Genomic DNA, 26,076 nt, shown 5'->3' with positions numbered 1-26,076 from the left:
CTACTAAACTACTGTATATGAATTATGTTCACAGCCACTAGAGTGCAATTATATAGTCTAACACCAAACAATTCCAATTTAATAATTTTTCCATCAGTTAGGAATTACTGTAGGATTAATTCTGAAATCATTATTAAATTCTGCAGTTGAAATTCGGTCTCTGCTACAGTAGGATTTTACTGATGATGAAATGAGACTTGGTTGAAAGCATCTTACATAAAAGTGAGTTTGGATTGTTTCTTGTTTCTTCTTCATATTGGATAAAAAAGGGCGACATTCATGTTAAGTACTGTAGACTCGTGTGGCTGATGTGAGTCACAGGGACAAATTTGCCCTTTATTGCAGGATATACTGTAGTTTATAATCTATTTATCTAGCATCTTCTGACACACTCCAATGAAAAAGCCTGTATTTTTTTGCAAAATTTCAATGCTCATCTCATGCTCACCAGCTCATACTGTACATTACTATTTCCTTACACCTTTTATAGAGTCTAGCAAACTGTACATTAATCTTTTATTTTCATCAATACTGCCAGTTGACAATTGTACTCGTTGATGAGTGAGACAAAGGACATTTAAAGAAACTAAACCTACTTTTTTCGACCTAACTATTAGGTCACACACTACATATTATGTAACAATACCTATTGCGACTTTCAACTAATGACAAAACATCCGTAATAAAAAAAATCATTTATTTTCTGTCAAATTTTGATAACAAGCTTGACCATATTGAATAAATCAAAGATTCACCAAAATACCAAATCTCATTTCAAAGACTAAAAAAAAACAGGTAGTAACAAAGTGCAAGGCAGCGAGGCACGCGAGGCAAGTCACAAATTTATGCGAGGCATCGTTTTACCACCATAAAAAAATGCGAGGCATCATTTTATCATTTCTCAAAATTGCGAGGCAGGAAATCACCGAAATTGAAGTAGTCTAGGCCTAGGCCCGCTAGTAGGCTAGTTCCCTTTTGCACCTGCCTTGTATTTTAACACAAAATTTGTTAACCATGCTTTATCGTGAATACCACACCTTAGAATTAATAGGCCTACTTTAATGAAGAATAAATCCGTTAAATTGGTGATTTTACAGATGTTTTTCTCGCATACTGTTCGCGAATTTCACACACTTTAAATGTTCAATATTTTGGTTTCTATGGAACGTCAAAAGAGCCAAATTAATTAGAGGGCTAAAAACTCTGTGGAATCTATATATTTAACGCATTATTTGGTGAAGATTTTGTCAGTCAGTAAGGAAAAATGTTACTGTTGATACTGTACACGGTTTCGTTAACCTTTTAAAGAATAAAATAGAACAATTCATCATAATATCCTTAGTAGGATGTCCTGGTCTAGGCTAGGTAGTGATGTTGATTTAGGATCGATTATTATTGTTTGAAAACAGAACAGTATCACTATCAGTGGTAACATTATTACAGTATTTTCACCAATGAGAAATTGACGGATTCCACTGACTTTTAGTCCTCTATTATCGTAGAAACAAAAATACTGAACATTCGCGAACAGTGTGCGAGGAACACGCCTGTAAAATCATTAATTTAAGGATTTATTTGTTACTTTTTATGTGATTCTTTCATTAAAGTACTCATGAGATATACTTCTAATGTGTGGTATTCACACGATAAAGCTAGTTATCAAATTTGGAGTAAAAATACAAGCGAATGAAACTATAGCGCCAGGTTTATTAGTATTTAAATGGACAACAATAAATACAAGTCGTAATATACCTAGCCTACTAAAACAGGAATAGTGTATCATTATTAAAATATTACACCAATTATTATTATATAAAAATTGATTAAATTATTTTCTGCATAGGCCTATAGGTTAGGGCTAAGCATATTAGCTAAAGTTTAATTTTTGGCCTAGTATTATGATTTTCGGACGTAAGTCTTTCTCACACGCGCTCCAGAATTCTCTCGTAATTTTTTTTCTTTGCGGCATGTTATTTGATCGGCATATCAGTTCCCTTTTATTCACCGCCAGTTATTGAACTTGTCCTGGCCATCGCTGTTCATTTTATTTGCGAGAGAGGTACACGTGTTGACTTCCTAGAGAATGGAATGTCGCTCAGAGAGAAGTCTAGGTGCGTTGCTGCTGAAACCACGTGCTATATTGGAGGGGAATCGCCACAAGGCCAAATCCTCTCAGGGCAGAATCACTCCGCCGCTACTTGCTAAATAGTAAAGAGAGATTTTCCATCTCTCGGGTCTACCGGATCGAGGCGCGGGGGTGTGACAAAATATTATTTTCACTCTGCTATGTTCGAGAATGTTAAATTAATTGTAAAGTGAACACGCTCGAAATGCTAACAAACATGGCGGTCATTTGATGATAAGTGTCGCTATAACAATTATTGTTTATCGAAAGTTGAAGACTGTCATTCAGATTTTTAAAATATGGCACATACCGAATTACGGATGCACAACTTTTGAACAGTTTGGGCACTTTTGTAAAAGTAAAATTTGACACGATATGACTTGAATGAAAAAAACCGTTCAATCGTTACATAAAAATAAACATGTTGAGTGTATTGAATCTATTTAGATACGCTAGGCCTATTATACAAATATAAATAATTGATTATTATGCCTATAATATAGCATAATAGCACGTTAAGATATGCCTCGCACCTTTTTTAAATTATAAAATGATGCCTTGCACAAATATTTGGCGTGCCGCGCATGCCTCGCACATTGTCAACACTCAAAAAACCAGACTTTAAACATTGGGCAAAAATGCTGAATATGGCAAAAAAAGTGTAAATCATGATGATAAATATTCTACTAAAGAGGCTCACACTGTAGCAATCAAAACAAAATTCCAAGAAAGAAGATTGTGTTTCAATTTCTGGACCAACTGCCTAAAGAAATAATAGACTACAAATACGGTACTGTAGATAATCTGACAATAGGTATCCCAATGAAAAAATTCAGATTAATTTTTTTACATTTTCTTTCAGTTAATCATAAAGAACTTAATGTAATTAGCATTTTGCGATTTAAATGATTGAAATCCGATTACCCGTTCTAAAGTTATGGTTATTTAAAGTGGTAAAAAAATATACGATTTTTTGCCTAAAAATGGTGTTTTTTGCAGTTGAAATTGGAAGCATTTTTAAAAGGTTATAACTTTTACAATAATTAGTTAAAAGTTTTGAATTTTGTTAAACCTATAGATATCACAGAGTTGTACAACTCTATTTTTTTTGGAGCCTCAACGAAACCTATTTTTTAAATTATTGGTCCGCAAAGTGGTAGGAAAGCATTTAACGCCCATTTTTGCTGGAATTCCCTAAAAAATGAAAAAACTGCAATTTTTCAATGATCTGTAACTTTTGAACTACTGTACTAATTCATTTAATTTTTTTTGTACTTGTTAGAATGTAGTGTATATTTCATTAATAAATATATTTTAGATGTGTATATGAAAAAAAAAAATTTTTTTAATGGTGAAATTTAAAATTATAAAAAGAAAAATGAAAAAGTATGTTAAAAACGGTGTGTACTGTTTCCTTTCTTTTACACTAATTTTCAGTAAGTATAATTATTAGAATATTTTAATATACTTTATATTTATAATTTCAATCATAAATACTATTATATATAACTTTTGAATACGTAAAACAAGATTTTAGGCCCATATGATTATGACACCAAATCTAAGCTAAGTAAGATATGCTCTTTTAAGGCAAACGCACAATATGGGTCAAAATAAACTCATTTAAAATAATCAATGTTAATTAAAACAATTAATTGTTTACCTGAATAGTATATATAACATTATAAAAATTGTTTTCTTTTCGTATTATTACGTTATTAAATTGAAATACGGAGCTAAAGTTTAGGCCAAGTCACGGCTTACTCGCGATCAGTAGTCGCTCCGTTAAAGTATTTCGGTCGCAGTTAATGACTTTCGGCCGCCGTATACAGAGTCAAATGTAACGTTGGTAAATTAGCTTAATAAATTTCCTCGGTACATTTTAACCTAACGCATTTGCATTGTATACTTGCATAATAAATCTTCCGCACATTACATCAATTTTAAGTTGTTAAATTAATGTGTAAAACCAGATATTCTACGACGGAAAAGGACATGTCAATCTTCGACATCGCTGCTGTCACACATCTCGCGTCGAGCCGGTCGAACTCGAGCGAGGAAAACTAAACAACGTGTTCAAAATATGGAACGTACCATTCGCTGATAGGGTGCATTAATGTATTTAACGGAAAACGCCACAACAAACACGCGCGTATTTTAGAGTACAATATTTTACTCACTACAATATTCACCGGATTATAATGGTTGGATCTTTAAAATTTTGAACGGGATTTACGCCTCATGCACCATTTTAAAATGTAGTTCGCTCAATTACCATGCACAATACGTTTGTAAACTATGTTTTATCGATTTCAATGTAGATTTAGCTATAATTTAATACCAAAATCCATAATATTTTTCCATAAACGGTGAATCAAAATTGGATTTTTGTCACAAAAATTGACTTTTCGTTACGAAAAACCTATTTATAGAAGACGATTTTCGTATCAAATTAAAGCTTATTTAAAGCCTGATAACATACAACAAAAATTAATCCGCTAGCTCCAATGGTAATCGTGCGATCGTGTTTTGAAAACTGATGGGGATTTTCCGATGAGGTTTTCAACGCGCGTAAATCGGCTCGACGGGATTTTAGAACCGTTTTAAAATCGCATTTTCTCGGCAACTAATTCATTAATTTTAATTATAAACACACTTATACATAGATTAAAACAAGTACTTTCAAACAATATAAATTTTGTAAGTATTAATTAAGATTGAATACGATTTATTTAACATCAAAGTCATACTACTTTTTCGAATTTCGTCAATATTTCAAAAGTGATACCCCTCTGTGCGCTTTCATTGGGATACCTACTGACAATAAGTACCGTCATTAAAATAGCCAATTTCAACACAATTGAGTATTATCAAAACTAATCTGAGAAAATAGGTTATCAAACTCGAATGAAATTCAAATTTTGTTTTGGTGACTAATTACAATCTTCTTCAACATATCGATTCAAATATAATGTAATTTAAAGATGTCATTAAAAACTAATAAACTTTAATGAAGATTTTAGGAAAACATGCTGCTTCCTAACACGATGGCCTGCTTTTTAGTTTTAGTTTTATATAAATATTTAATGAAAATTGTGTACTGTACATTGTAAAAGATAGATTTAGGATTAAACTTTATAACTAAACATAGATTTTACTTTTCTTGCTAAAAGGATACTTGGTCAGTATTTAAAAATTGCAATCTTAAGACATTGGTTGTCAACATTTAAAATAAGAGCATTTAAACATTTTATGCTGACCACTTGAACATTTAAATGATGTCAGAGCATTTAAAACGTTTAATGTCAGAGCATTAAACTTTGTATTGTAAATAAGTATTTAGAAAATAAAATCTCATCGCAAAGAGTTAGAGTAGTTCAAAATGTTAACAATTTTAAAACATATGTCAGAGTGTTTAAAACAATTGATGAAAAAGCATCAATGGTTTGGTATCACAACAGTCAAATATCTTATACTGTATCGGACTAGAGCATTCAGTTTGATTTTGATAACAGAGCAGATAAAATTTGTTGTCAGTGTGTATATTTGATGTTTACAAATTTGATTTCAGGATGTTTAAAAATTTGATGCCAATATTTAAAAAATGTGATGTCAGAGTGATAAAATATGTGTTGTCAGAGTGTTAAAAATGTGATGTCAGAGTGTCTAAACATTTAATGTCAGATTGTTTAAACATTTGATGTCAGAGCAGTTAAAACATTTGATGTCAGAGTATGCAAACATTTGATGTCAGAGTGTCTAAACATTTGATGTTAGAGTGTCTAAACATTTGATGTCAGAGTGTCTAAACATTTGATGTCAGAGTGTCTAAACATTTGATGTTAGAGTGTCTAAACATTTGATGTCAGAGTGTCTAAACATTTGATGTTCGAGTGTCTAAACATTTGATGATCGAGTGTCTAAACATTTTATGTCAGAGTGTCTAAACATTTGATGTCAAAGTGTACAAACATTTGATGTCAGAGTGTCTAAACATTTTATGTCAGAGTGTCTAAACATTTGATGTCAGAGTGTACAAACATTTGATGTCAGAGTGTCTAAACATTTGATGTTAGAGTATCTAAACATTTGATGTCAGAGTGTCTAAACATTTGATGTCAGAGTGTCTAAACATTTGATGTCAGAGTATCTAAACATTTGATGTCAGAGTGTCTAAACATTTGATGTCAGAGTGTCTAAACATTTGATGTTAGAGTGTCTAAACATTTGATGTCAGAGTATCTAAACATTTGATGATCGAGTGTCTAAACATTTGATGTTAGAGTGTCTAAACATTTGATGTCAGAGTATCTAAACATTTGATGTCAGAGTGTCTAAACATTTGATGTCAGAGTGTCTAAACATTTAATGTCAGAGTATCTAAACAGTTGATGTCAGAGTGTCTAAACATTTTATGTCAGAGTGTCTAAACATTTTATGTCAGAGTGTCTAAACATTTGATGTCAGAGTGTGCAAACATTTGATGTTAGAGTGTCTAAACATTTGATGTTAGAGTATCTAAACATTTGATGTCAGAGTGTCTAAACATTTGATGTCAGAGTGTCTAAACATTTGATGTCAGAGTGTCTAAACATTTGATGTCAGAGTGTCTAAACATTTGATGTCAGAGTGTCTAAACATTTGATGTCAGAGTATCTAAACATTTGATGATCGAGTGTCTAAACATTTGATGTTAGAGTGTCTAAACATTTGATGTCAGAGTATCTAAACATTTGATGTCAGAGTGTCTAAACATTTGATGTCAGAGTGTCTAAACATTTGATGTCAGAGTATCTAAACATTTGATGTCAGTGTCTAAACATTTGATGTCAGAGTGTCTAAACATTTGATGTTAGAGTGTCTAAACATTTGATGTCAGAGTGTCTAAACATTTGATGATCGAGTGTCTAAACATTTGATGTCAGTGTTCAAACATTTGGTGTCAGGGCAGTTAAAACATTTGATGGCAGAGTGTTTAAACATTTGATGTCAGAGTGTGCAAACATTTGATGTCAGAATGTATAAACATGTGATGTCAGAGTGTCTAAACATTTGATGTCAGAGTGTCTAAACAATTGATGTCAGTGATCAAACATTTGATGTCAGAGTGTCTAAACATTTGATGTCAGAGTGTCTAAAAATTTGATGTCAGAGTGTCTAAACAATTGATGTCAGTGTTCAGACATTTGATGGCAGAGTGTCTAAACATTTGATGTTAAGAGTGTCTAAATATTTGATGTCAGAGTGTCTAAATATTTGATGTTAGAGTGTCTAAACATTTGATGTCAGTGTTCAAACATTTGATGTCAGAGTGTCTAAACATTTGATGTCAGAGTATCTAAACATTTGATGTTAAGAGTGTGCAAACATTTGATGTCTGAGTGTCTAAACATTTGATGTCAGAGTGTCTAAACATTTGATGTTAGAATGTCTAAACTTTTGATGTCAGGGCAGTGAAAACATTTGATGTCAGAGTGTGCAAACATTTGATGTCAGATTGTGCAAACATTTGATGTCAGAGTGTCTAAACATTTGATGTCTTAGTGTTTAAACATTTGATGTCAGGTCATTTAAACAATTTTTCAGAACAATTAAAAACAATTTAAAAGAGACAAAATAAAAAGATGTCAGAGCATTATAAACCTTTGATGTCAGAACAGATAAAAATGTTGACTCATGCCAGAAATGTCAAACATTCGATTTCAGATCAGAGTGTTTAAACATTTGATGTCTGGAAAAAAAATTATGTCAGATCACTTTATTTCATCATTATTTGATGTCAGAACAGATAAAAATGTTGATCTAAGAAAATTCAAACATTTTGATGTCAGAACTCAACTGATAGAAATTTGGCGTCGGAATATATTATTATTTTAAAATTTGATTTCAGAGAGTTTATTATGGCAATTACACCCGATCGAAGTAAAAGCAAGATAAAAATAAATTATTTTTGAGCATTAAACAAAAATAACGCATCAGGAATTAATTGAAAGTGCAAATTTTCCATGTTTTATTTTTTACTTTTTTGTAGTGGAACCTTTTAATATTAGCTATGATTTAAAAGATTCACTTTTTTGTACTTTTTTTTCTTCCCTTTTCTATGTAAACAAAAATGAACAAATGTCCTCAATAGAATGATTAACATTTTTGAAAACTTGTGATACGCCTGAGATTTTTTGGAATATAATAAATCGATACATATGTTGAAGTGATTACGTAAATATCTAATTAAAAAGAAGAGACATTCTCTAGAGGGCAGTCAACTATTCCCAACAGGTTGTTGTACCTACGAACCCTTTTAAGTAAGCGGCAATCTGAAGTCACTCGTTCATATCACTGTTTACCTGAGCATTCTAAAGTCATTCGCTTTTAGAGTTGTTTACCTACGAACTAACAATAAGCAGCGTTTGAAAGTGAAAAGTTCAAAAGTGCATAAACCGACAAAAAGCACATTTTATTAAATATCAAAACTGATGATAACTTTATATTTTTTATTTTCACACCATCCAAAAGATCACGCTTATATTTTCAATCAATTTCAATTTCAATCAATCAATCAATCATCATAGTGAGCTGTAGAGTCGCGTTGCACACAACTAAAAATCTGAATCTTAATCAAAGAGTCTGGGATTGGTTTGTCATCCATGTCCCAGTGTGACCACATCGTAACCGAAGATTTTTTTAAAATAAGGAAGGGAGTTATAACAATATTCTTGAATTCTTGAGATTGCCTACAGTATACCAATGTAAAGCACATTAGGGATTTTTGTTTGTGGGTGACCACGTTCACATATTACTGTTCTCTTCTGAATGGTTCAATGTACAGAAGCAATGACAACATTTTGATATGATTCAAATGAAAGGAATATATTTCTCTTCATACAAATGTTTACTGCAGTATCAATCTTTTGTAGTAGAAACAATTCCTAATATTAACAATAAACTTGAATACAAAAGTCAATATGTGAAGGGTTATTGTAAAAAAAAACATTGTTTTTAATTGCTTCAAATTCATGTTAATGTTATAATAGGCTCTTTAATGTTAAAGTTTTAATTTCATAGCAAGATAATTACAATATATAAGGTGTATGATTACAGAATTGATAGCAAAAGAACACTTAACTCATTTTAACTAAAACAGAAAAAAAAATATGTTACAGTATGTAAAAAATAAAAGCGAGATCTTTGTACAGACATTGTAAGTCGCGTGCCTTCTTGGTAGAGACTATGAATGTATAAATGTAAACCATGAGTAAAATGGCCGAGCAATTAAGGCAGAGGCACCATTTACAGTACCTAAAGAGCCAATAATATTGGCATAGGATCGAGGCCAACTTGTAGTTCTTGTGGTTATTTTACAAAAGTAGGTGGTTACCTACAGTAGTTTCTGGTTCATAAAATAGAGGGATTACCACTTACCTGATAGATAGGTGATTATTTACTATTGGTAATCCTTGGGCCCATGTGCCTAAATACATACCAACAAAATAAATACATACCTATTTCTTGATGTGCTACATTTAGATCTCCACACAGAATCACAGGCTTCTTCTTGTCCAGATCTTCAAGATAACTGCGAAAATCTTTGTCCCACTCTCCTCGATATTCTAGCCTAAGAAAAAAAACACTCATGCCATTACAGGAATTTATACTTAATAAAACAAGGTTAACTTAAACTAAAGAATTGGAACAAAGAGTATTCAACATTTTTATCTATTTGATCACATTCAAGAAATGATGCATACCAATAATTGAAATGGTTTACAGTATAACTGCTACACTAAATCAAGGAAAGAAAAAAAAAAAAGGGGGGGGGGGGAGTTACGGTAATAAAAAATATTATTGTTGTAGTTAATTTACTTTGACTTTTAGAATGTGTGTGTGAAAATTTAGATCATGAATTGAAATATTGCAATCAAAAACCGTTTTTTGTATTAAAACTAGAGATGAAACAACGTTGACTATATTAAAGAGCTATATATCTCAATTGGGAGAAAAACAAATGTTTGTATTGTGTCCCATTGTGCACAAAAAATAGATACTAGATTTTTTTAACAAGAAAAGCAACAAACACTAACAATTCCCTACATGCTGAAAGTAATGTTAATTTCACTATATCAATAAACAAAAATGCATAGAAATTCACACTGAATTTTACTATCATTGATTGCATGAATATAAAAAAAATATCTATGCAGGAGCGAGCCAGCTAGTATTATAGTTATTCTTTCAAAGCATCTTTTCATTTGTATTCAGTTCAAAGAAAATAATTATTTTTGTATGATTGTTATGCCAATAGTCAATATATAAATCTTGACTCTCCTATAATCGTGACCTAATTTCGGTGAAAGCTTTGATCTTGATATTAGAGCTTAGCGGGAAATCGGTCAAGCATTATCTAATATTCCATAGTATTGCCATGTTTGCATATATGTTGAACTTCATTTCCATAATGTGTTATCAGCTGTTAACTTTCTCATTTAAACAAATATTATCACCAACTTCTATATTTATTTATCAAATTAAATTCACACAAATCAATTATTATATACAATGTCATTATGTTTAGGCTTGTGATATGCTGATTTTAACATGTTGTACTGTAATACCCCTTTTACATGGCCAGAAAAGATCTAGAACTGTGTTAAAAACTGGGTCATTTCCAGAAACGAAGAAATGTAGAGCAATGTATAAAAACGTATATGGCAAAAAACAAAAAACAAAAAATATATTGAGATTTCAAGTTATTTTATTTCACTATTTCTATGCAATATATTTTTAGTTGTCACTTCCATAAATGAAGACCAATGTACAAAAATGTATGTGGCTAAAAACTAAAAAAAAAATATTGCTATTGTCAAGTTTTTTTTTCCACTATTTCTATGCAAATTTCCAGAAAGAAAGAAATGTAGACCAATGTATAAAAATGTATGAAGCTAAAACTACACACAAAATTAATTTTGAGATTGTCCAGTTTTTTTCCACTATTCCTATGCAAATTAATTGTTTTTTAGTTGTTATGCTAAACAATTGCATCTTCATTGTTTGCCCAAGAAGGAGGAATTGTCAATTTATACATTTAGAAAGTTGAGAAGGACATTAATACTGAATAACTGTTTTAGTTTTCTTGAAATAGCTTTTGTCATTTTCTGACATTATTGTTTTTCAACTTTCCTTAAAATGTCTTTTTATATATATATTTTTGAGTAATAACATGATTAAAATCATTTCTTTATGAAATGTTGCATTTGTACAAAATGTCTTTATACTATTTTATTATGTGCATTATAGCACATCAGGTGATGCTTAGCACAACTACGGATACATGTCACATTTGGCGATAATCCATGCACTTCCAAAGTGTAGAAGGCTATGATTTTCATACTTTTGAATAACTCAATGCATTCAAAATATGATGCATCAGGCAGGGTTATCTTGATAGTAAATTTTACTATGTTTCATGACAGTTTCATATAAAAATGAACATCTAACCTTGATAGTGACAAGGTCAATATTTTGTGATCAATAACAGAAACACTTGATAATATTATAGGGAATACACCCCATTACATGCACATTCAGTATGCAAACAAAAAGTTTGTTGCATAACTTTGAAAATGTTACATTTAATGAGAATTTAATTTGACAAAAAAGTCTACTTGGAATTCAAAAACTTTTATGGTCGCATTTGACCGGTTGGAAGTGTCGGCAAGGACAGTTTGACCTCTTGTACTTTATAAAGCATATCATATTTGCTTTCCTACATGATGCATACCGTATGTGACAATATAACCAGCGATTGAGAACTTATACTGCCAAACATTTGATTATCAAACATTCAGTGCCACAGCCAAATAAAGCTGTGAAACAGGTGAAACGAAAGGCTTAACTATTGCAAGAGAATATTCAAGCGCGAAACACACAAGGTAAATATTTCACTGTACATGTACTGTACTCTGATAATGGTTGAGCGTTGGTTGAGCGTTATTGATCAACAAATTGCTGCTGAGGTAGTGTAAAGGATATACTCTGGTGTTGATCGAGAAGAAATGATTTACTGATTTGCATAAAATTCCAAACATTGTCTAATTTTATACTAGTATTATCTATTTATAAATATTTGTTACATTTTGGGGTGTGTCATTGAAAATTGGGACAGATCAGATTAACTCGGGGACAATTAGCATGCATTCATAACATGGTATTATGCTTTCAACAAATTAAACATGTGTTCAGATTTTGTATAAACACTGTAGTGAAAATAAACTGTAAATTTACTAAAATGCACGGTAATTCAAAAATTATCTTTAATCTTGATCGTTGATGTGGTTGGTAATGTAACTGCTTTATGGTACGCATCTAAACTCGGCAGGTTTAAAAGATTTGTTAGCAAAAACCTCATACAGTACAAACAACGTTGAGTGGGATATTGGATAGCTGCCTGTGATTGGCTGAATTTGTTGAGTATAATGCCAGCCTCGGGGATTTGTTACTAAACTGTATATATTGTAGTGAACTGTCTTTAACTAATCTAAAGGATTACCCAATAAAAGTGCACCGTTTGAATGTCAGTGTATAGTAATTGCTGGTGTAGATAAACTAAAAGTATTTGATGCAAGTTTGGATGTCAAATTAAAACAGCATCCATACGATTGCATAGAATGATTAATTAAATATTGTATCTAAAGGCTGTCACAGACATTGGTTTTATTGATAGAACATCAAACAACTCACAACCACCAAAACATGCTGCAAAATAAATAACACACAGCAGCAAATACAGTTTATTTCGTTCTTCTTCCTAACTGCGTTTCATCCTAACTGCGTTTCATCCTAACTGCGTTTCATCCTAACTGCGTTTCATCCTAACTGCGTTTCATCCTAACTGCGTTCCATCCTAACTGCGTTCCATCCTCCATGAGCGGTACTGTATTTAGACTGAGTTTTTGTGAATTTTTAGAAAGGATGGAAACAAATTCATATATAAGGATTAGTTGTCATCCTGAATCTATTGTTTCTGATTTTTTTTCTTGTGCTCTATTTAAACTATTTACAGTAATTCAAAATATAATCGGGATGCGTGTCTATATCCGTTTTCTATTTATAATTATACTGTACGGTAATATATTAATTATTATGCATTAAACAATTTGGAAATATTAATAATAATCAATAAATGATCAGGCTAGGGGCAATAATAATCTAACTTTTAAGCTGTGCATATTTTTATATATATGTACAGTATGGTTATGTTCTATATTTTATAGGTAAATCGTTCGTTTTACTAGTTTTGTATTTTGCCAATGGAAGATGAATTTCCTCTTGTTACATTTTACAGAAGGACAATAAAAGTTATATCCTTTCTATCTATCAAACGAACAAAACAAACAACACTATAGCAAATAGCATTAAGTTGCTGCGTTTTGATAATAATAACAAAACAAACAACACTATAGCAAATACCATTAAGTTGCTGCGTTTTGATAATAATATAACAATACAAAAATACATTATTACATATAAATTTTTGTATCCTACAATGAATAATAGTTGTTTGATAAATATACAATGTGAATCAGAAAAAAAACCAAAACATATGAATTACCAAATAAAATAATAGTGCACAGTAGACACACAAGTAATAAGGCACTTGCATGGCAAGACAGTCCAGAATCTTTATTTTAAATTTAATTTTTTTGCTTGATTGATTGCCAACACAATTGGTTAGAATATCTTTCAAGGAAAATGGTTTACATTTGTATCTAATATTCTTGAAAACACATCAATATTTATTTATTATCAATTACCATACAGCTATTTTTTAGTTCTGGAAGATTTGATTGAACCTTTTTATATCTACTCCCTTCGTTTATGTTTTATGAAATATTGTAATGTTTTCCCTTGAGGTGCCTCAAAGCTAACATTTACCTTTGCAAAAAGTTGAATAAAACAAATACAAAATTGTTGATAATAGTTTATTGTCTTCAATGAAAAATGCAGTAATAAGAATTCTTTGACATAACTATGTTTCATTTTGTTTACCTTAGAATAGATCATGTTCTTTAATTTGATGAACAGTGAGTTGAATATCAAGTCTAAACATAGTATGTGGTTAAAGTAATATATTCTTCCATTTAATGTAACGTTGGATGTAACTTAGACTCTTGAATAAACAATAAAAATGCTATATAAACATTCTTGTTATGACTTTTTGTGTAAGGATCTTGTGTAAATTCTGCCAACTTATATATCCATTTTAATCAAGGCTAGATGACATTCTAGATTTAGGCATACATACTATAAACATATTTGATGTGATAAAAAAAAGAAAGGATATTTGGGGGGAAAAAATTGTTCTACTCCACGTCCAAAATTGGAGAGCTGCCTTTTGAATGGTTCCTATGCATTGTGCAATGGAAAAAAATAATTTCATTTGAAGAAAGATGAACATTTGTATATTCATCTTTCACCGAATGAAATTAAAGGTATTTGTTCCATCGCACAAATAAAAGATTCATTATTTGTATAATACACTATTTCCTGTGTGACACAACTGAAATCTGAAATCCACAATATTTTAGAATTTTTTTATTAAAATAAATTCTCTTTACAACGTAATCTCTTATACAACACACTTTTTGTTGGCGTGCTAAAAATGTGTGTTATACTTTTACTGTATTGTATATTTGTAGCTGTTCACCCCAGCTGCATCTTTTGTAATTGTTTAGCGAATTGGCTTTCAGAAACTAGTGTTCTTTCATTGCCATGATTAATTGACATTATTGCTAACAGCTTGAGTCAATTAGCCACAATAAGCTTCTCTTTAGGTTGTTTAAATTACATCTTATAAATGACAGCATTATTAAATTCTACACAAAAAAATCCAATTACATTACTACATCTACTTTGTTACTAGGAGAAGCAAGGAAATTGCAGAAGCTTTTACAAAAGATAGAATTGAAAACTCAAGGTCAGGGATTGAAGGCCAGCTATTTTATAAAATATTACTAGTGATGAGCACTTGTTATTGTAATGCAGGCAAAGAAAATTGCTTACATGCAGAGAATAGGAGATCAAGAAATGGACAAATGATTAAAATTAATAATAGAGTAGATATAAATTAGTATGGTAGTTATCACGTATTTGAAATAAATCTGTTTCAGCAATGTATTCGTGGCTTGATACAGCACGAGTCTGTTAAACAACTTCACAAAACATGATGTGGTGATGTTTTTCTTGATGTATTATTTAATTATTATAAGTATACATTATTATATAAGAATACATTCATGATGTCCTACTATCAAAATAATTTATAGTTAGCTGTACTTGTTATATACAATTTTGGTACATAACTAAAGTTTTACATCTTTGCAACTTCTAAAGCTCACTTTGTCGGTCGGGTTATCGGTGTGTCGGTCAGTTGGTTGGTATCACTAACTCAAATTTGGGCACGTGACTGTAGCCATGTATATGGCCTAATTATTTAAATACTAGTTCTCTTTTTTACATTGTATGCATACAATACATATGTGGTTTATGAGTAGATTGTTGAAATTTAACTTTTGAATGTTATCCCCGATTTAAGAAAAATGTAAAGGTATTTATTATTGTCCTCAAGCTTAACAGGAAAAATAACATTTATTTTATTTATTTATTTTCATTTTAGGCAAATTTCCAAGGATAACCACAAGTGAATTCATCACTATCCTTCTCAAAGGTGGCAATCCCATTCACAAGACAAACATATACACAAGATGCTCTACATAAACAAAGACTTATTATTAAGTCTTTGGGAGTGGAGTTGTAAATTGTCATGAGAAAAAAAACCCTGACATATGACAGGACTTGAACACAGGACCCTTAGATTGGTAGCCAAGCATCATAACCACCAAGCCACAGCTCCACTCCAAGAACACACCCGGGCCCAAAACGCCTGATTCTAATGATATGTTGAGAATCCTTGTCTTTGTCTGTAGTTTTAAAAATTGTCATTTTGACTATCTACCAAATATGACTAAAAAACAGATAAAGTAAATAATGGTTTACCTTACTAGCTTCTTTCCGGCATTTGGAACATCTGAAAATTGAATAAAAGTTGTTTATCAAAGTTTACTGAATAGAAATTGACTGTAATTGAATAAAAGTTGTTTATCAAAGTTTACTGAATAGAAATTGACTGTAATTGCACATTTATAACCTAGCAAAAGAAAAATAAAACTGATATTGTGATGAGAAAGCAAGAGTCCCAGAGGAGCTATACAGTAGGTTTGTTCAGCAAGGAAAACATGAGACAATTTAAAGTATTTGTTAAGCTAGCATAAGATAGATGTGGGGTCATCTTTAGGTGACCAAAAATTATAAAATGTGAAATACAGCAAGAATTTCTTTTTATCTTTTACAAATGGAAAACATACTTTAACATTTGTAAAGTATCCTATAGGGAAATACTACTTATGGAAAAAACTTCATTAACAATATAAAAAATTAAAGTGAAAAATTTTAAGTGAAATAGCTCACTAAATAAAAGATACAAAATTTATTTTTATTGTTACTTTTGGAAGAATACCAAAGTAAACATTTTTATTGTACAGATATTAAAAATCATCATTTATTATAAATATAAATTTGTGTTTGTTGTGAGTAAATCAATTTTGATTGCCGATTTGTTTACTATGTGTCAATACTGCCAATAGTACCGTGTACAATATATCGATACATCATATTTTTTTAGAAATTGTAAAATCAAAATTACAATAAATTGTAGAAAAAAAATTGTATAAAATTTGTTGAATTCAATTCAATTATTTTATTTTATCAAGCACTCTGGCCCGAAGATTGTCTTCTTGTCGCGTATAAAACATGATCAAATATGATCGGTAAATACAGACAATACGACACTAAAAGGGTAAAATACACTACAAATAAAAAAACATGGCAAGTAGTAAACATTTCATAAAATTCTTAGAAAATAGTTCAAAGATAATTTTGTTGGAAGACCATTGGGTTTAGTCAATTGAGTAACGATGACAGATTGAACATATAGGCTATATTTATGAGTTCTTAGAATTTAATATTTTATTCACTAGTATTAAACAGTCATTCTGGAGTTGATTGAACTACAATATAATTTTAGATATGTTTATTTGTAGAATGTGTAACTATTTGTATGAACGAGAAAATAGTAGGCAAATTGTAGCCTTAGGTTTTTATGCCCAGTAAATTTAGAGGTTACGATTTACAATTCTATTTATCAAAATATTTAACATGAAAAAAAATGTTTTTCAAGGAATAAACATATTTAGCCAGCAACAACACCCCAAATTCTACAAAACATGGTAATTTATTGGGTTGGAAATACATTCTGATCAGTTTTATGATATAAGACAATTATTCTGCAATAATAAATTTAAATTGTCCCCTTCAACTGTAAAATAAACACATTCAAAGCCTAGAGCAAGCACACTCCTAGAATAAATTGTAAGCTTAAAAAGGAACTGGATTGAGAAGGTTTGTTTAATAATAGCATAGCTGTATGAGAAATAAGTCAACGTCAAGTCATTGACATGAATTGGGTGAAATCACTGCACTGCACTATAAAGATTTACAAGGTGTACAGTTACTTACTAGGGGCTTGTTTCTGCTGCATAGCGCCGAATAATCTGTTTATTTAAAATGTCATAATTTTTAGGTCAACGCAACCGCATTTAAGCTAAATTGTGCTTCCAAATAACAGTTTAAATTAGTGGTTTGCATTACCCAAAATGCAATTCGATCTGGGGGTCAAATGTTCAAGATACTGCAGCTGTCAATCAAATAACATACACAATTTATAATAATACTATTACTAAGTGTATCCTTGTCATGTGCGACTATACTGTACTCAAAAAATATTCTGCACAGTATAGGAAGATGATGGTGATTGGTTCCATATCACATGCCATGCATTATTTCAATCTAACCTCATTAGGTGGTATGGCCATAGCGCGTTGAAACACCGGTTCTCATCGGATCACTGAAGTTAAACAACATTGGGACGGTTGCGTTCTGGATGGGAGACCATCTAGAATTAGCAGCAGGTGTAGGCCCGTATGCAGCATTTATAATGGGGGGGTGCGAGCGAAGCGAGCAACAATGGCTGGGGGCCAGGGGGCCGCCAAGGGCCCCCGGTTAGGGTCCAGGGGCCGAAGGCCCTGAAAAAATTTGCGTTATTTGACGTTCTAAAGACTGATGTAAGACTCTCTGTTGTGGCTTGGGCTAGTTGAACGATGGACACCAGAACTTAACGCTTTCATGATGAGGCCAACTCAGCAGGGGTGGCGCCAGGATCTTCCCGACGCGGGGGCTACATTCCCCGACGAGGGGGCTATGCGAGCGAAGCGAGCATCACTAGGCTGAGGGCCAAGGGCCGCCAAGGGCCCCCGGCAACGCGTTCTAGCGTCATTTGAGGTCTTTTTAATCAGATTTAGGGTAGCCATTTTTTCCATTTTTTATAATGCATAAATAAAATACTGCGTGCAAAAAAACGATGCGCGATGACTGTTTCAATCCAAAGAAAAATTTGAAAAATAGAGTTGGAGGTCCCGGAAATTGGACTTATTATACTTCAAAACATGAAAAAAAATATATAAGTCCCTATCATGGGTTGTGACTGAGCTAAGAAATGTTTGAAAAATAGAGATGTTAGGTCCCGGAAAATGTACTTCTTGTTCTTCGAAATATGACCAGCTTTATTGTTGGGGCTGAGCTAAGAAAATGTTTAAAACTAGAGCTGCAGGTCTTCAAAAAATTGCAGGCCTAGAGGCTTAAAAAACGCAAGCGTAGACCTTTTTCAGTCGGGGAAAAAAGTTTATTCCTCCCAGGTGTATGCATGCGTACCATCTGGACTTCCGAGTGGTGAGAAATTCATGACATACAGGATATTGAAAATGTAATAACTATAGCTATAATGTTGGCTAAGCGAAAATGGCATGTTTTTTTGTTTAGTAATGGATGAACAATTTATTTTAGGTGCCCCACGGTACAGAAGGTTACTTGTAAATTAAAAAATTGGTGAACAAACGAACAATTAACATAATTCGTTTTTGCTGTAGTGTAGCGTACGTCGACGCAGTACACGACGTAACCGTCGGTAAACTTCGCCTGGAAAATAACACATTACACATTTTGGTCCCTGGATGAAACTTGATATCACGCGTCTCGACCCAACGTTGAACGATTCGTACAAAGGGATACCGCCAGACAAGTGCGTACCTAGCTATTGTTTAGTAGTAAGTTAGATCGCTGGCAATAATGAATGCATATAAAGTGCATAATATCACTCTGACGTACTCTCACGGTCAATGAAACGTCGCGGTTTTCTAGGCGCTGAAGCTAGCTACGAAGTGAACGCGAACGCTTTTTACTGTATATTATATTCCCCGACAAAAAGTACACGTGTTCCCTGACGTTAAGTTGTCTGTATTTCTCCAGCAAACACTTTACCGCGTACATGAAGCGCTAAGCTATTACTTGTCGTCACATGATCGACTGCGCATGTTTTACATCGAGTTTGTAGTCAGTTCAGATTCCGTAATTTAATTACCGGTATTTTTTCATTTTATATTAGCATATTTTTGTTTGTATACCATTGATAATGTAAATTTTGTATATATAATGATATTGTCTTTAGTTAAACAAGACAAGAAAAAATACCAACCGAGGAAAAAGTGGACCTTTTGGGACTTGGGGGGGTGCGTCTGCACCCAACGCACCCCCCCTGCATACGGGCCTGAGGTGCTGTATATACACCAGAGAGTGATGACTGCATGATAATATCGAACTAGCATGTGATAGGCATGGGTTCGAGGTTATCTGTACCATAATAATTGCATCCTTCAGGCAAGATGCTTCATCCTTCGGATGGGATGTAAAGTCGTTGGTGCCATGTACTTAGCAGTGCAGCAGCACATTAACACTTTGACTGCCAAACACGAAGATCTTCGTTTTTGGAAACACAACGCTTGACTGCCAAACACGAAGATCTTCGTTTTTCGCGTTTTTTTACGAAATCCGGTAGATAGGTTAATTATTGGTATATACTATAAATATGGACACTAAATTCGGTCTGGACCGTGAATTTTTTACCTTTTGAAAGTAACTAATCTGGTTACGAACGATTGTCAAAATGGTACCTGTCGCAAAAACATGCACCGCGCATCACAGTAGCGCGTACAGCGATGGTTTGGCGCATTGTGTATCGGTCGCGCGCTAGCTATGCCGCCGAAGCATTACAAAGGTAATGTGGATTGGCATGTTTGTTTGTTATCTGAATAAAAAATAATGGATGAATATTCAATAAGAAGTCTTTAATTTTATTATTGTATGTATACCCTAATTGTTTTGGTGTTTCACTGTAAGTGACCGAGTTTCACGCAACAAACTAGTTTAGAAATGGTATGAATATTATCATCAGTTTACTAGCTAGGCTAGTAGTACTAGGCTATAGCCTAGGCCTAGTCGTAAAACGGTTCCGGACCAACTTTAGGCCTAGTTAACTAGGCCTGGTGTCTTTACTATGTGGATTTTGGCGAAACATTGATGTAAGATTTATGATTTATAAAATGTAATACATTTTTAGATAGTGATAACTTGTTTTTATAGGCCTACCGGTGCCGTGTAAGTAACGTTTTCGTTGTTTGTTGATCTCACCGGGCGATATTTTCATATTGTGATGTCTTGCACAAAATCGCGACTATCTCGACTTTCTTGCGCGAAACTACGAAAAACTCAAAAAGTGGGTTACTTTCATTTTACTATTACGATTTACATATTGCGATTTGAAAATCGTTCTTGGTGCCATTGTAAAGCTAAAATCTATATGATTATTTTAGTCTAAATTATATGTAAATCAGATCACATACATAGTTTCAATCATCTTTAATAAAAACATCGAATTGGGCTATAAACGCTGGCGGTGGCAGTTTCAAACTGGAAAAACCTCTGGCAGTCAAAGTGTTAAAGAACTTGGTACACTATTCAAAAAGAGTAGGGGATCGTCTCCCGCTGTGCTGTTCTTGTAGGCACTGCACTGCTGTCTGCTGTGGGTCCGTGGAAGGCCTAATCTGAATTTCCTCATTTTCCAGTTAAGCTTGAGAACCAGGATAATACATTTAACATTTACATTGTATGATTATGTGGTACATTGTACGATTAGGTGGTACATTGTATGATCAAGTTTTACCGTTGCACATTAATTGGTACTGCACATTCTGGTGGTAACCGTTGCATGTTCGAAAACCAACCAGTACTGTGCGCTGTTTATAATACATCCACTCTGTGAGTGCCACATATTTTTGTATGAACCTAGTACCTATAGCCTTCAACATTTACAGTTTTCTATTTGTGGAATGGATAGAATATATTCTAGTCTATTTAACACTTTACAAACATTTCAAAGGAAGCATAAAACTATCAGAGGGTACTAGAATTGTGAATTTAGAAATAGAAAATATTGACTATAAATGAACTACTGTATGTGATCACAGGCAGCTAACAAAACATTAGATCAAAACTGTAAAAAAAGATCAAAAACTAGTTCATAGTTCATCATTTTAGTTGTCAAAGGAGAGAGAGTGCCCTGGCGATGATATCGGACACATACACAAATTTCAAATTTGTATCAAAAAAAAAAAAAAAAACTCAACAATAAAGCTATGAAGCAATTTTGTCAAAAAACCACTTTTTTTTTAACATCTCCTAAATGCCAAATATATTCTTATTTCCGGAAAATGTAATAAATGAGATAGTATTAGCAAATTTCAACAGCCACACTCATAAACTAGATTATACAGTGTTAAAGTTGATTCTAAAGTGACAATACATAAAGATTAAAAAGAATCTCTCTACTTAGCCAATTTTTAGAGTGCTTCTATAATCAAGGCCTGATTTTAAGTGCAGTTTAAATCATTATTATTCATAAATGTTTAAAGATTGATTAATCTTTTTGATAATAGTAAAACGAGAACAGGTAAACCACTACCTTCACTATAAAGAGATCAGGTAAAAAATAGAGGGCTCTACAACATATTAATATATATATATATATATATATATATATATATAAGTTAGCAGAGCTTTCGGGCAACACTAGCCCTTCTTCATCATATATATATATATATCAATTTGATCTCTGGTGCGCGTGCGTACAACTGAGGACTAGTTGTGTTCCAACCGTACCACGCCGAGAATGTGAAAGGGTCGTTATCCGATCGAGTAAAAGAACAATACCATGAAAGCCTCAGTGGTCTAATGGTTAGGGCAACTGCATATCAAGCAGACGGTCCGAGTTCGAGTCTCGGTTGGGGCAACTTTTTCTCATTCTCACATATTTCCTCATCTTTATCGTTTCAAAAATTAATTAAATAATTTTCAGTGTATCACCGGGCGGTTTGGAATTTATTTCTATGCCTGTTGTGTTTATATATATATAAAAGTATCTCTCGAGATCCCGCTTAGTGAATAAATATACTGAATTATAGATGAGAGCGTATCAATTTGATCTCTGGTGCGCGTGCGTACAACTGAGGACTAGTTGTGTTCCAACCGTACCACACCGAGAATGTTAAAGGGTCGTTATCCGATCAAGTAAAGAACAATACCATGAAAGCCTCCGTGGTCTAATGGTTAGGGAAACTGCATATCAAGCAGACGGGCCGAGTTCGAGTCTCGGTTGGGGCGACTTTTTCTCATTCTCACAGATTTCCTCATCTTTATCGTTTCAAAAATTAATTAAATAATTTTCAGTGTATCACCGGGCGGTTTGGAATTTATTTCTATGCCTGTTGTGTTTATATATATATATAAGTATCTCTCGAGATCCCGCTTAGTGAATAAATATACTGAATTATAGATGAGGGCGTATCAATTTGATCTCTGGTGCGCGTGCGTACAACTGAGGACTAGTTGTGTTCCAACCGTACCACACCAAGAATGTTAAAGGGTCGTTATCCGATCGAGTAAAGAACAATACCATGAAAGCTTCAGTGGTCTAATGGTTAGGGCAACTGCATATCAAGCAGATGGGCCGAGTTCGAGTCTCGGTTGGGGCGACTTTTTCTCATTCTCACAGATTTCCTCATCTTTATCGTTTCAAAAATTAATTAAATAATTTTCAGTGTATCACCGGGCGGTTTGGAATTTATTTCTATGCCTGTTGTGTTTATATATATATGAAAACCACCGGGAATTACTACTTAAAACCACAAAACCTTTTGGACTTAACATTAGGAACATACTCCCAGAATTAATTCCAAATTATTCCATTGACTACCAAAATTTAAGTTTCAATATTAACCACCATTTAAGCTGTTTTTTAGTCTCATTCCAAAATTGTTTATATCTCTACCAAGCTACCTTCTTTGTTTTCCACTCTTATTCAGACTCCACCCTGGCTCCCTTTGTTATATTTCTTTTATTCCTGTCCACCCAGGCAGCACTTGCCAGCTTTATACTTTGTTTGTTTGTTTTTTTTATCTTTATACTGGGTAACCTCTTCAGTCAAAGACTGATCTCCCAGAGGGCCCAGTTGGTGATCAGTGGCTGTGATGTACTAATACACCGGGGTAACCCCCTACTCATCTCGAAAGATGTACTAGGTTCTTTAAAGTGCACACGAGCAAGTTGTGTACACTGGACCTACGGTTTATAGTCCTTATCCGAGAAAACTCGTTCTACCACCAGAACCATGGAGTGAGTGAGCCTCGAACCCCTGCCGATGTTATGGCTACGTGATTACGGTTCCACTGTCTTAACCGCTCGGCCACTCACTCACTTTGACGTTATCCAAATTCCTTCACTTGCACTGATGAAGGGCTAGTGTTGCCCGAAAGCTCTGCTAACTTTTCTGGCTGTTTACTTTATCGTTTTGATTTAGCTTTTCGCTTTTTATTTTTGTATCTCCATTGAGATCCAGCCACTGATACCCACAGCATTGTCATTTTTTTCAGTAATTTGCCTTTGGATTTATATATATATATATATATATTAATATGTTGTAGAGCCCTCAATTTTTTTTTTATATATATATATATCTCATTCTCACAGATTTCCTCATCTTTATCGTTTCAAATTAATTAATTCAAATTTCAGTATATCACCGGGCGGTTTAGAATTAATGTTCTTTGCCTACTGTGTTTATATATATAAAAGTATCTCTTTGGAGATCTCGCCTCGTGAATAAAAATACTGAAAGATGAGGGGGTATCAATTTGATCTCTGTTGTGCATGCGTACAACTGAGGACTAGTGCTGTTCCGCCGTACCACGCTGAGAATGTTAAAGAGTCGCTATCCAATCGTGTTTGAACAAGCAGACGGTCCGAGTTCGAGTCTCGGTTGAGGGGACTTTTTCTCATTCTCACAGATTTCCTCATCTTTATCATTTCAAATTAATTAATTAAATTTCAGTATATCACCGGGCGGTTTAGAATTAATGTTCTTTGCCTGCTGTGTTAATATATATAAACAAATCAGGCAAAGAACAGTAATTCTAAACCTCCCGGTGATATACTGAAATTTAATTAATTAATTTTAAACGATAAATTAATAAATAAATTAATTCTTACTTTTCACAATGACGCCTCTGTATTAAATATTTAATGACGGAATATTAAATATATTACTTTTCAGTGAAATAATGTGGCAAATCAATCATTTGATTTTTTTTTAAATCTGTTTTCGTGGAAAATATAATTTTTTGCTATTAAATTTTTTTTTTGGTATCTAGGTATGTTGTTTTATTGTTGACCATAAATAATAATGTATTCAAACTAAAAACAAAATATTACTGTATTTCCTACTTAACACCTGCTTTTTAGTGGTCAATGAGGCAAAAAATGTATAGGCCTAAAGCATGTTTTAATAATGGTTTAATTTCCCACTGAAAAGATAGGTGTTCCTATGTTAGATCAACCATAAAAATACATATAAAAGCCTAGGCTAAACTAAAATTAATAATTCAGGTATATGTTATTCACAATTGGCCAGTTAATTTTAAAATAATGTTCTTTCTGAACATTTTATAGATGCGTGTTATAGCTGTGTATGAATGCGGCTAACATGCGTGAGACTCTTGGATTATGCGTCAGAGTTGACAGGTACATGTATTTAGGTATACAGTATTATCAACTCTCTTCAAAAATACTTATAAGTAATACTAGGACATTTCAAAAGCCTGGCTCATAAACTGAAGATTGCTCAGGAGTGTTAAAGTTGATTGCAGAGTGACAATAAAATAAAGATTAAAAGCAACATCCGAAAGATTGTCACTCTTCAACAAATCTTGATATGCAATTATGATCAAGGTCTCAATTCTAATGCATTTTTACTGTCATAATAATACTAGATTTCTAACCTGATTTAATCCAAAATAGAAAATAGAGGGGGGAGGGGGCTATTTAAACATCTGTGAAGTTTGGACAACTTGAACTAGTAGTATTAAATGATGTAACATCATATTTTTTTTAATTAAATAATTATCTAAAATATATTTAACTAATTTAGTATTTTTAAATATTACAAGTATTTTTAAAAAATACTACAAAAACACAAAACAAAAATATTATGTTTTGCAGTGAATTTGAAAGTATTTCCCTTAAATTGTATTCACTTAGATAGGAGATTTGTCTTAATTTTAAGGGTTTCCTTAAGTGTGAATGGTGAATACGACCACTGTTCCACAAGCCCACACCCACATTTACAATAATTGGTGCAAAAGCAAAGTTCAGTAATAACACAAAGTAACGCACAAACGTTACAGTAGCATTTTAGACTCATTTTTAAACAAATACAATTTCTATTTAACTATAAGTAGGACATTAAGAAGAACATGGCTCATAAACAATATAAAAAAGTGTTAAAGAAAACTGTAAAGTGTCATTACATATCACATATGAACGATTCCTTCTCTTTAACA

The 26,076-nt window shown here is 32.7% G+C and overlaps 1 protein-coding gene across 2 annotated transcripts in view; it reads right to left on the bottom strand.

Annotated features, from left to right (window-relative positions):
- Positions 1–26,076, bottom strand: part of LOC140054839 (DNA repair nuclease APEX1-like) — a 44,703-nt gene that overhangs the window by 10,344 nt on the left and 8,283 nt on the right. For both annotated transcript variants that reach the window (XR_011846579.1, XM_072099935.1), the window contains exons 8-9: positions 16,175–16,205; positions 9,625–9,737 (exon numbers count right to left, since the gene is read on the bottom strand). Coding sequence is in view for 1 of the 2 variants with exons in the window: in XM_072099935.1 (XP_071956036.1) it covers positions 9,625–9,737; positions 16,175–16,205 (144 nt within the window). In the remaining variant the exon portion in view is untranslated. The remainder of the gene's footprint in view (positions 1–9,624; positions 9,738–16,174; positions 16,206–26,076) is intronic.

Source organism: Antedon mediterranea, chromosome 7 (assembly GCF_964355755.1).
Source record: "Antedon mediterranea chromosome 7, ecAntMedi1.1, whole genome shotgun sequence".
NCBI lineage: Eukaryota > Metazoa > Echinodermata > Crinoidea > Comatulida > Antedonidae > Antedon > Antedon mediterranea.
This window is presented reverse-complemented; position numbering and strand designations above follow the sequence as displayed.